Genomic DNA, 11,632 nt, shown 5'->3' with positions numbered 1-11,632 from the left:
TGTCCAGAAAGGGATGGAAATTGAAAGCGTAAGTCCTCGTGATGCAGACCAGCAGGTTTCTGAATCAGTAACTCGTCCAACAATTTGTTCAGCTCCTCTTCAATCCATAATTCTGAATTTGTGGAACATCAGATGTAATGATTTTGTCCTTTACGCTTTAAATAATCATCAAAACACGAATTCTCTTAAAGCAGAGTAGATCCAAAATACATTTATTCAATGTGGACATTTATTTATTGGTGGCCTCATCGCCTGCTTTCACCCATATTTGGTTGTCGTTTCACAGGACACACGATGGAAACAGTGAAAATGAAGTAAATGATTTTTATTACATTTTGTTAAAGCTTCAGAAACCAAAGTAAGAACGTAGATCTTTGTATGCGTGAACTGGTGCGAAGGCTTTGCGGGATTGAAGCGAGACAGTCTGTGTCTGCTGTGGATCTCTGCATGTGATCGTTTTAGTTTTTGTTTTCATAGTTTGCGGACAGAAACTGGACCAAAACTGGGAAGTAGGTGGAAACTTTTGGCGATCTGTGAAGTTTATAGATAAAAATCTGCTTATATGCGACATCATGTGACATCAGTGTTATTATTCCCTTCCACTTCTCTGTCTTTGCTGTTTTTGGCATTTGTTCAGTTCCTTATTACAGGATAAGGCCTTATCGTGTTTTTAGGACAATGATCTAATTTACCTTTTATTAAAAATGTGCAAGCAAATTTTGACCCATTGTTTCCATTGAGGTTCAATATGTCGTATTGTGCATTCGTAGTGTGTGTGTGTGTATATATATATATATATATATATATATATATACTGCTCAAAAAAATAAAGGGAACATTTCACTTTAATTTTGTGTGTGGCTCCAAATCCAGGCCTCCACTGGTTAATAAATTTGATTTCCATTGATGATTTTTGTGTGATTTTGTTGTCAGCACATTTAACTTTGTACAGAACAAAGTATTCAATGAGAATATTTCATTCATTCAGATCTAGGATGTGTTATTTGAGTGTTCCCTTTATTTTTTTGAGCAGTGTATATATATATATATATATATAAAACTCACTTTGTCATGTTGGCTTTTAATTTAAGTTCCTTTGAGTCTCCTCAGGTCTTTTATGCCGAGTTATCTGCATGTAAGCTGTTTTTATTTAGAATTTCCTTCCGTTTTATTAATTATCTTATTTTATTTCTTTATTTCTAACTGGTAAACGTTCTTATTTTTAAAATGTAATATATAAATAAGTTAAATATGCTGTTAGATGGGACCTTTTCGTCATTATATTTGTGAATCCAAGCAATCGTCATTGGAGAAAAAGTCTTTTGTCCTTTTGAATAAAAAGTGAAAAGGACGAGAGAGAAGTCATTGATTGTTTACTTCTTAGTTGATTTTAAAGGTGTTTTCCATACAGTGTCCATTCAGAGTCCTACTTTATGGAGGCTCAAGCATATTTACACAGAGAGAAATATACAGGCTTTATATAGAAAACAAAACTACTAACAAAAATAATCATCTTTTTTTTATAGCAGCAAAAAAGAAGAAACTAAAAAGAGACATATATTTACATCTTTTCAGCGAACAAGGCATAATATATGTATATATTTATTAATTACACGGCATATAACTGCTTTCCCGTTCTTTAAATATCCATCTTGATTTAATCTCTAGTAAAATCAGAGTATATAGGCATTTTTCTCCTCCACTGTTGACCACACAAAGCACTCGAGGCACAGCCGCACTCTTGAGTTTCGACAGGTTGCACCGACTCGCAGGAACAACAGAAACGGCTTCACAGAGTCTCCACATTCATGCAGCGATCAGAAAAACCAACATAGTGGCCACTGGAAAAGTGCAGAAGCTAAACTCGTGAGTGGCTCGGCCCGAAAAAAGACGAGAGAACACGTACAACAAAAGGAAACCATTTTTTTTTTTTTTTTTACACCAAAACAGAGACCTGTATTTCAATATTGCAGCGGACATTTCCAGAGTTAAGTGTAAACCAGGCGTTTGCAACAACAACAAAAAACAGAACAAGAACCAAAACAAACACCGAGATGACAGTTTGTAAAGCCTGTCTTCTGCTTTAAATGCGAACACGCACCCCGACACACACTCCAGTTTACCCCTTTAACATCTCCCACGACACCAAATAAAATAGCTTTACTTTTGTCTTCTCAACCCCAAGCGAAGGTGTCGCTTTAGAGACGCTAAAGTTCAAAAAATAAATATCCACAGTTAGTTCTGTCTTCTGCAACGTAACTCCACTGCATTGTGTTGCTGTTTGTTTTGTTTTTTAAACTTCTCATGTGCAAGTTCTATGCAATATCAGCACGCTCACCCTGACTTGTCGAACATCCGAAACAAGAACAATTTCAGCTGAAATCGGCTCACATTCATTTTAGTCACAAGATGGAATCAAAGGTTAAGAACTCAATCTCCCAGCAGGCCACTGGCGGGGCTGTGCGGTCTGAACATTCATCTAAAAGGCGAAAAATAAACACTTTTCTAACACTTTCTCGCTACGAAGGGAGTAGAAACACTCAACTTGCACTTCAAGTATTTGCGGCCCAGAGCGTCTTATCAAGAAAACAAACAAAAAAACCAAAAAAAAAACAGGAGCTTCATGTCGAAGGACAATCCCACGTTTGAGCGTCTCGGCTTTTTGAAAAAAAAAAATGACGACAAAAACGCCGTTTGCCACTTGTGCAAAACCGGAAACAAAAACTTTACATGCTTCTTTAGAGTGCAGACCGAGTGCAGCACATGCCCATCTCGAAAGTGCAATGTTTTCACACATTTCAAGTTAAAAAAGAAAAAGACACTGACATCCAGCAAAAATCTAGGCCCCTGACCAGTTAGGACAACAAAGGAAGAGAGTTTGAGCGATTTGTACAGAGTCACACTTTGGTGTTCTACACGTGCAAGTTGCTGCTGCAGCATGCAAATCTCCAGAACCCTGGCGAAGTTGAGTGTCCATGCATTTAATTCAAAATACGGTATTGCCTTTGTGGTTACAGATTCAACTTAAGAAGCGCGTCAGGTTACCTGTCATTGTCCCTACAAGCACAGATGCCTCTCTGCTTGCCGAATTTACAGAACCTTGAAAAAGGATTTATACCAATTGTACTTTTGTTTGCAATTTCAGGCCACAAAACACTCCAGCCAGAGTTAAAGGCATTGGTGTTTGAGGTTGTAAAGAGACAAAATGTGGAAAATGTTCAAATACTTTTACAAGGCGTTGTCTATTATTGTACACTGTGCCTGAAAACACAGAAGAAAACTAATCTGGTTTAACTGGTTGAATTATTGCTAGTTTCACTTCTTTATCTGCTTTTCATACCTGCAGCTTCGTAACAAGCGCATATTTTTTGGGGGGCATCGCTCATACCACAGCAGGGCTGACTGAGCCCTCTGGGAGGACAGAAACAAGAATCCATTCTTAGTTGAATCCAAATAACCAAAAAGCTTTTTCTCCATCCAAACACTGCTACAATTGCCAATATGCTCAGCCCAAAACCGGACCGGGAAGTCAAAAGTTGAACCTCCAAACCCATAAAAACATCCTTTTTCTTAACCAATCCTCTCCTCTCCCGCTTTCCAGGAGACATTAAAGCAAAGTGCCACAAGAGGAAAGCAAAGACTCTTTCCACTTTTTAAATTTGGCCCATTAACGAAGAACAATAAAAAAAAACTTGATCATAACCCTCGCAGATTTATTTTTGCACTTCTCTGGTCTCCATCCTGCTGCTTCCTTCCCTAAACCCGCAAAAAATGATTTTAAATAAACCTTTTTTTTCTTGCTGAACCCTGCAGCCCACTGTAAAAACTGACTGAACTCAGTTTGCTGTTGTGCTTACAGCAAAAAAAAAATAAAATAATAATACGTTTTTTTTGTCTCTGCTTACTAAACCTGCAGCATGTAGCTTAGCTGTAATAAATCAAAACCTTCTGACTTATCAGTAGAACAATATTTGGGATTGTAATGCCCTGTAAACTGCATACCTGGCTTTTTCTTTTCTGGAATTATATCAAATAAACTTGTTTTTTTTTTCCTCAGAGCAGATCATATGATATATCATATTTGTCATGCAAGAAACAGACAGACAAAAATGTGGAAGAGAGCAAAAGCAAAACATCCGCAATCGACTTCAGGGCAGAGAGTGATAAATATTCCCCAGGTACCAGGCTTTGAGCTCAGAGGACCAGAAACGCCTCTTCCAAAAGTCTTGAGAGTCTTAAAGCTACTGTCGCAGAGCGCTGGAAAAGTCCCGCAAAGCTGAGTGCTTTGTTGTTTTGGTGAACGCAGTGGAGACAAATACATCCATCAGCTTCAGCGTAACGAAGCGAAAGTTCCATCAAGTTGACTCCAGGCTGAGGAAGAACAATTTTCAGCATTTTTTTTTGTAATGATTGCAGCGTTAAGGACTAATGTTCATCAGCAGTGTTCAGAGCAAAAGTGTCCATCTGACCCCAGATGATGTGTTAGAGTTTTTATTAAAGTTTCCTCTCAGAAACCCCTGAGAGACACAAACAGCCTCGTCCTGGATGACTAGGATACACCTGCGTGTCGATCCAACTTCTGCTGAAGAAGAACTCGGACCGGTTGATGTGACGAGACATGGGGGCCTTCACAGCAGATTGAATTATTTAGTGTCTCGAAAAGCAAAAACCCAGAGAAGGACCAAGCTAACATTTTAGTCTCATCCAGCGATTCACTTCCGACGGTCAATTGAGTTTATTTTGCAGGCCAATCACAGAGCAGACTCGTTCTCCATGTGACAGGAAGTGGTGGTGGTGGTGGCCGCCTTTCCCTCCTTGTTGAGCTTCAGGAAGGTAGGTTTCTCCGTCACCACGGTAACGGGGCCTTCGTTGCTGCTTGGGTTTTCCACCGTTGTCAAGGCCCGTTTCTCTGAAGATTTGGTGGAGTCCACCTCCCTAAAAAAACACAATGACAAACTGTTAGGATTGTGGGAAATTCTAATATTTAGTTCCTGGATTAAAGTTTAATGAATGGAAAACCGCCTCAAAAATTTGGTTGCTAGGTAGATTTAGGACATTATTCCATTCTAGCTCTTTCAATTTTCTATCTTTACCCCCAACAGTCTGGGGTCAAGTTTACAATCAAGGTTACAGATTGTTTTCTAATTTTATGTTGAAGATAAATTTCTTGTCCATCATCAACAAGAATGGGATACAAGTCACTTTTTAATGAATGGGTGAACTCTACCTAGGTCTTAGTTGTTCATTTAGCAAATAAATAAAAACAAAATCTCGCCTAATTTATTAATTTAGTTTAAAGTACCGCTCTTCAAGTGGACGTTGTCACCTGACCTGAGAGGGAAAAATGTTTTTCTCACCCATTGTTTGGTGTTGGGTAAATGACCAAGAAGCAGGCGGTGAAGAACCCAAGAAGAGAGCCCCCAGAGGCCACCATGGGAATGACGATCACACTGTCCACAGCTTCCACTACGGCGCCCAGAGCTGAGGCCACCAGGATCTGACTGATGTAAGCCTGCAGAAATCACATTCACATTCATTTTGACGTGTCATTTACAGCATTCTGCATGACTGCAGCATAATTCACACTCAGAAACGTAGAAAAATCCTATCTTAATTAGAGTGTATTTATTGAAAATGGAAAGAAAAGTATATTTAAGCAAAGAACACCAGTGCAACAATTCTTGGTGCACATAAATAAAAGTATCTAGAGTATTTTTAAATGTGTATTTTGCTCTTCTTTTAGATGGATCAATGGGTATAGAAAGTTTTATTGGTTGTCAATAACTTACTGTCTCCGTGGGCAAATATTACAGAGGTCCTTTTAATTCGTTTGTAAATTTTTTTTTTTAATTATTCCATCATCTTTTAAAGGCAATACGGCTTTGTAAAGTTCGGCACCAACTACCGAAACAAGGTTATTTGGTTGTTTAGTTTGAATTAATCGGTATTTTTCAAAGTAAGGTTTTGTTCTCACTTTGGAAGAACTTAATTACAGTGTTTAATGGAGAATAAATTAATTAGGAACACCCACCTGGCAGGACAAGATGGCGCAGTCGATCCCAAACCCTCGGCGGGAGTTACCAGGACTGTGCTGGACGTACTGCAGGAAGCAAAGAAAGTCGGTCATTATTTCTGAGTGGCAGCCGAGTTAAATGCACAACTGCCTCTCGAGCAAAACTATTCAGCTAAACAGGCAAAAATGCTTTACATTTTTTAAAAGATAATAATGTTAATGTGATTCTAAATGAATTAAAAATGTCTGTTAAATCAGAGTATATTAAAAAAAATATCCAAAACGAGATTCAAGCTAATTTGACATCTTAAAGTGATAAACAACCTCCTCTGCTCTTAGTAGAGAAAATACACATTCATGCATCAAACAGAAGACAAGAAAGTATGATTTTATATCCTTCATGAACAAATTAAAGCTTTTGAACCAGATAAAGCTGAAACTTTTGAAAAATAAAAAAATTAAAATGACCTCTTTCATTTCGTGATATTGTCCCAGCAGCGCGTAGGGGCAGTAGGAGATGCTCATACAGATGAGGCCCATGGTGCTGATCATCACCATGGCAACATACACATTAGGGAAGATTGCCATTATAGCAGTTCCTGTTGAACGAGGACAGAAAATGTTTACTTTGAGCTGATTCTACCTCATTCTGCTCATCAGCCTCAGTTCCTCTTACCTATTGAGAATCCAAGCGTCCCCATGATGTAGATGACCTTGATGCTCAGGTCAAAGTTGTCCAGATACTTCTGAAGAACAGCTGGAAAGAAACGGGAGCAGGCTCAGCCATGTCGAGTGAAAACATATGACAAATACTTCAAAAACATGCATGCAGCTACCTGAGCATATAGCAGAAGTCATGGCGTAAATGACCAGCCCCCAGCATCCCATCTGAACCCCTCTGTGGTAATTTTCTAATGAGGTTGAGTTAGCAGGAGCCTGAGAAGAAGCAGGAGGAACGGGGAGTTAAGTGATTTCACTGTGAAATTAAAGATGGTGTCATGGTTTTTGATTAACAGTAGTAAACGTGAAAAAACAGATATTACAATGATTTTATATTAGGAGTTTTCTTTTTAACCTGTTTTACATTTTATATTTTCAAGTCTGCATGCATATACACTTATTTATGGCTATTACTAATATTGCTTTTGTGTAGTGTGGTGCAGTATGTCCACTCAGTTAATCCTAAATATCTCCCCTGGAGAATAAAGACACTTCGACTTTGCCTACATTTTTTTCTATCAGTTTGTTTACCCTGCTGGATATATAAGCACAAAATATTTTCCTCCTTTTTTAGCATTTCCTTGCTTTTTTGGACCTGTTTCAATCAGCTCTTTTCAAAATAGATGCAATATCTGAACTATATTATGCTGCATTAAATACAAGCGACATGTTGGATCTTGAATTTGATTACAAAATAATAAACTTTTTCTTATGTACACAAACTCTTCTCAAATCTGAGGTTATTCTGACTGCTGTCGACTTCAGGCAAGATGCTTTCTACGAATATCTACTCCACCAAACCCCAATGTTTGTTGTGCTAGTTCCGTACAGTGGGGTTTCCTTCGTAGATGACTTGTCCCATGAAGTCTGTGAAGAACACCGCCTGAGCAATGATGGAGAACCAGGTGAGCAGGTGACAGACGCAGAGTCGCAGCAGCTCTGGAGGCATCTTCAGCATGGAGAGCCACAGCAGACGTACGGTGGTCTCAACCTGAGCAAACGCACAAAACGTCTCCAGTAAGAGGCGCTCGGACGAGGAGCGAATCACCATCTGGACAAATACGGCCCTATTACAACTCGACGTCCTCACCTCGCCTTCCTCGGTCTCCGTGTCGCCGCTGGAGGAGTTCGTGTTGCCGCTGCGGTGTCTGCTGCGCCTCCTGTTCCGCCTCCGGTGTCGGGCCTCCACTTCGTACAGGTCGTTCATGCTGCGAGACGGCTTGATGAGGAGGGCTGCGTTGGCTCGGCGGAAGCGGTAACGGTGGCTCCCCACGCGGCCGTAGTATGAGAAGGTGCAGGACGGCTGGCGGTAGAAGGTGTGATGGCGGCGCGGCTGACGCATGGGAGCTCCGGTGCTGGCGGCTGGACAAAGAGGCAGTTTTATTAAGATCAAATCTAGCCTCTAAAAATAAGAAACATCATGTGTAATGTCTTACTAAATACAAAGGCACACAACATATTCAGACAATTATTTGTAAAACAGTTTAAAAGCCATATGTTATTTTCCTAACACTTTCTCGCTATTCATTATGTTATCACATCAAATCCCTGTAAAATACACTGCAGCTTGTGGTTGTACTCTGATCAAATGTGAAAAGGAAGACCCACTATGCTTCTTTGAACACTCTAGGATATGTCTATGGGCAAAGCAAAACATGTTCGCTACATTTTTTGCACAAATTGATTCTTAGAAAATGAGATTTCAGCCTGCTCAGTTCTGTCTACCTTGAGCAGTTTTAGGGCTTCATGTCACTTTAAATCCAAATAAGCTGCTGCTGGCCACGCCCCCAACTCAACGTTTACACTCGCAAGTAAAAATGGCTGTAAACACATGTGCATTTACACCACTGTTCATCTTTGAAAAGCAGAAGTTGAGCCTCCTGCACAACCAACAAGAATGTAGTAAGTGGTTTCTGAATAGTAGGTCAACAACAAAACACTTTTCTTTTCCAGCAGCCATTGTACAGCGAATGCAGCAGTAAAACCGGCTGACCAAATGTGTTGGAGCTTCGCTTGGGTTGCTAGGTGAGGGGCTGGACTTCTATGGGGTTGCTAGGTAACGTGCTAATATGTGATGCTATATTCAGTAGGTGTTAGAAACGTCTCGTTTTCCAGACACAAAAAAAATTATTTATTACCAAAAAATGTCTGGGTGGTTTTTGTTTTTTTGTTTTTTTAAGTGTTTGGGATGTTTTTAGAAACAGAAGAGACCAAATTATATGAAAACGTGCAAAATGTGAATTTTGCATAATACGTCTCCCATTGTGAATGCTTCTGCCAGGCGCTGCCTTGTGGAGGTTCTGACCTTTAACCATCCCGGCGCGGTGTGCTTGTCCTTTAGAGCTCAGCCTGTCTGAGCTCCCCATGTCTGCGTTTGTCACGCTGGCCAACAGTCGCCCGTTCAGAGTCCGCTGCTCGTTCAGCTGGTTGTTCAGCAGGGCCTCCTGCCCGTCGTCGTTCTCCATCTCCTGCAGGAAAGCCGACAGGCGGGAGATCCTGGGCGCCGGAGTGTGTGTGTGTTGACTGGCGTGGTGGGGGCGAAGCAAGTCTTCGCTGCCCGTGCTGCTGCTGCGCCTGATGCTGGCGAGCCGCGGACGGGAGCTGCTGTGGTCGGGGCTGAAGAAGGACGGGATCCTCGGTGGGGTCCCGTGGTAAGGAGAGAGGCGCTCGGCAAAGATGGACGGCTCCAGGTGGCACAGGAACAGAGCGTCGTGGTCCAGATGGTCGAGGGTGGCGTCCGCCATGGCGAGAACGCTGTCGCTTTTACCTGGAAGGAAGACAAGAAGGAAGTGTGATAAAAAAGAAGAGTTTTAGACGACGTGCCAATAAGGGGAGCCGTATCTTCTGGTCTGAACTTACTTCTGACCAGCTCTACTTCCAGGAAGTCCATGTCTCCTGGCTCTGAATGATCGTCGCCGTAATCGTAGAAGTCGTAGGTTTCTATCGTATCATCCTCGCCGATCATTTCCAGCTTGGGAGCAGGAAGTCCAGGCCTGCCATTGGCTGACGGCTGCAGGTGGTTGGACTTTGGACTTTCCTGAAATGAGATTAACTCTAAATATACGGCACATAGTTTTTTAAATTCTCCCATTTCTTTACATTTTCCTCCAAAGGAAACAGGTAGTTGATATTTTTTACTTTGCCTTTTCACAAATTATTGCGGAGTGTGTCATTAATAAAAACAAGGTAAGTAAACGCTAACTTGAATAAATAGAAAGAACTGGAGTGAATGGACAGAAAAGCCTGGAGATCCAAACCTTTTTAGAGACTGACAGATATCAGTTTCCTTGGAAGCGAACTATAAGGAAACTGACTCGACTCTTTTGCTCTGTTCCGTACCTGATCGAACCGGTCGCTTTGTGGCGAATATTGCTGTTCTTCAATGCTTAAGAGATGGAGAACCACCGAGATGGTGAACAGGATGGCAGTGAAAATGAACAAGATCTGCTCCTGGGACTTGAAGATCGCTCCGAGAAACGTGTGTGTCCAGTCCAAACCCCCAAGAGCATAGCCGACTGCACCGCCGAGGCCTGGAAACATGGAGGTGTTACGAGATAAGCATCAGGTTTGTCTATATGCAACATCTAAAATGACAGGATTGGATCTTACCAGCAGAAGCGGCGTGGATGTTGAGCGCCATGTCTTGCTCCTCCGTATCCGCGACATCCAGCAGGTACGCCCTGATTGGTCCCTCTGTGGCGTCTGCACAGAAGTCCAGCACTACGACGCCCAGCACAGTGAGAACGATGCCTATTGGCTGCCTGCCCTCCTCGTCGCCAAGCGACAGACCTGACGGGGCAAAAGAAGGAAAACAGTGAAACGGTGATTAGAAACACACATCAGTAAAGAAAGAAGAATGACATGTTGTCGACATTAGCAGCTAAGTGACCCAAGGACAAAAATTAAGATCTTTTTACTCATAACTAAATGTCAATAAATCTAACCCTTTCATGCGTAGCGGTCACTGCAGTGGACAGCTCTCTAAAAGCCATTTTCTTGTGGCTCTTTATGTTATAATGCACACAGACCACTGAAGTGGACACTAGAGCATCATACAACACACTGCCAACTAGTGGCCATCCAATGCAAGTGCAAGAAAATCTTTCTCAAATCCAATATGGCAAAAAAGCAACTCAGGAATATCAAGTCCCTCCTTCTACTATAGACGACTCTTGTAGGTTAAAAAATATTATGACATCTCCTAAACACAAAAACTACTGATGTATTATCCTAATAAGAACCTTGTATTTGGAGAACATCACAACTGATCACCTAGAAAAAACCTTCACAAAATCTTTTACACACATTTTTTTCTACGCCTTAAGAAAATCAAAAACATTTTGGAAAAAATCCCGACATAAAGGATCATAATTCATAAATTTTGAAAAATGAAAGTAAATAAATACACAATTGCATGTGGAAATGATTTAATAACTTAATTAAATGTTGACATCTCTACATAATTTCAATATGTAGTTTAATTACTTTGTTCCTGCGCAAAATAACAGTTTTCTGCATTTTAATTTTTAATGCCAAAGGGAAATTATATATAAAATATATAATATAAACATATAAGATAAATATTATTCAATAAATTAATGAGTAACTTATTGAAAAATCACAGACAGCTACTGCATTCCCTGACATTTGAGCTTCTGTGGACATAAACCAGGTAATAATCACAGCTGCACAAATGTGATCAATAACTTATTTGTGACTTAACAGCTGCATGACCTAGCCTACTGCAGAAACGGGTCACATTTCCCATCCTGCTTTGCATGTTGTGGGTGACCTTGTCCGTTTTTCTCTCAAAATACTCACAGCAATGAGTTCGGGGGGCCCGAGGGAGGAGTAGTTGCATGAATATGTGTGAACAGTGCAGAGTCGGAAGTCTGTACT

General features: G+C 40.8%; 1 protein-coding gene across 1 annotated transcript in view; it reads right to left on the bottom strand.

Moving 5' to 3' along the window:
* Positions 1–1,352: 1,352 nt before the first annotated feature.
* slc45a4a (solute carrier family 45 member 4a) overlaps positions 1,353–11,632 on the bottom strand; it is a 51,257-nt gene continuing 40,977 nt past the window's right edge. Inside the window, exons 5-16 of the mRNA XM_015010590.2 lie at positions 10,343–10,522; positions 10,073–10,263; positions 9,593–9,770; positions 9,039–9,500; positions 7,824–8,095; positions 7,563–7,724; positions 6,850–6,949; positions 6,690–6,770; positions 6,482–6,612; positions 6,032–6,100; positions 5,358–5,512; positions 1,353–4,935 (exon numbers count right to left, since the gene is read on the bottom strand). Coding sequence (XP_014866076.2) covers positions 4,752–4,935; positions 5,358–5,512; positions 6,032–6,100; positions 6,482–6,612; positions 6,690–6,770; positions 6,850–6,949; positions 7,563–7,724; positions 7,824–8,095; positions 9,039–9,500; positions 9,593–9,770; positions 10,073–10,263; positions 10,343–10,522 — 2,165 coding nt within the window. The 3' untranslated portion in view covers positions 1,353–4,751. The remainder of the gene's footprint in view (positions 4,936–5,357; positions 5,513–6,031; positions 6,101–6,481; positions 6,613–6,689; positions 6,771–6,849; positions 6,950–7,562; positions 7,725–7,823; positions 8,096–9,038; positions 9,501–9,592; positions 9,771–10,072; positions 10,264–10,342; positions 10,523–11,632) is intronic.

The sequence above is a fragment of the Poecilia mexicana genome, unplaced genomic scaffold, assembly GCF_051168715.1.
Source record: "Poecilia mexicana isolate PSO_F unplaced genomic scaffold, ASM5116871v1 scaffold_11, whole genome shotgun sequence".
NCBI classification, from domain to species: Eukaryota; Metazoa; Chordata; class Actinopteri; order Cyprinodontiformes; family Poeciliidae; genus Poecilia; species Poecilia mexicana.
Note: the sequence above shows the minus strand (reverse complement) of the source record. Positions and strands in the feature narration are given on the sequence as shown.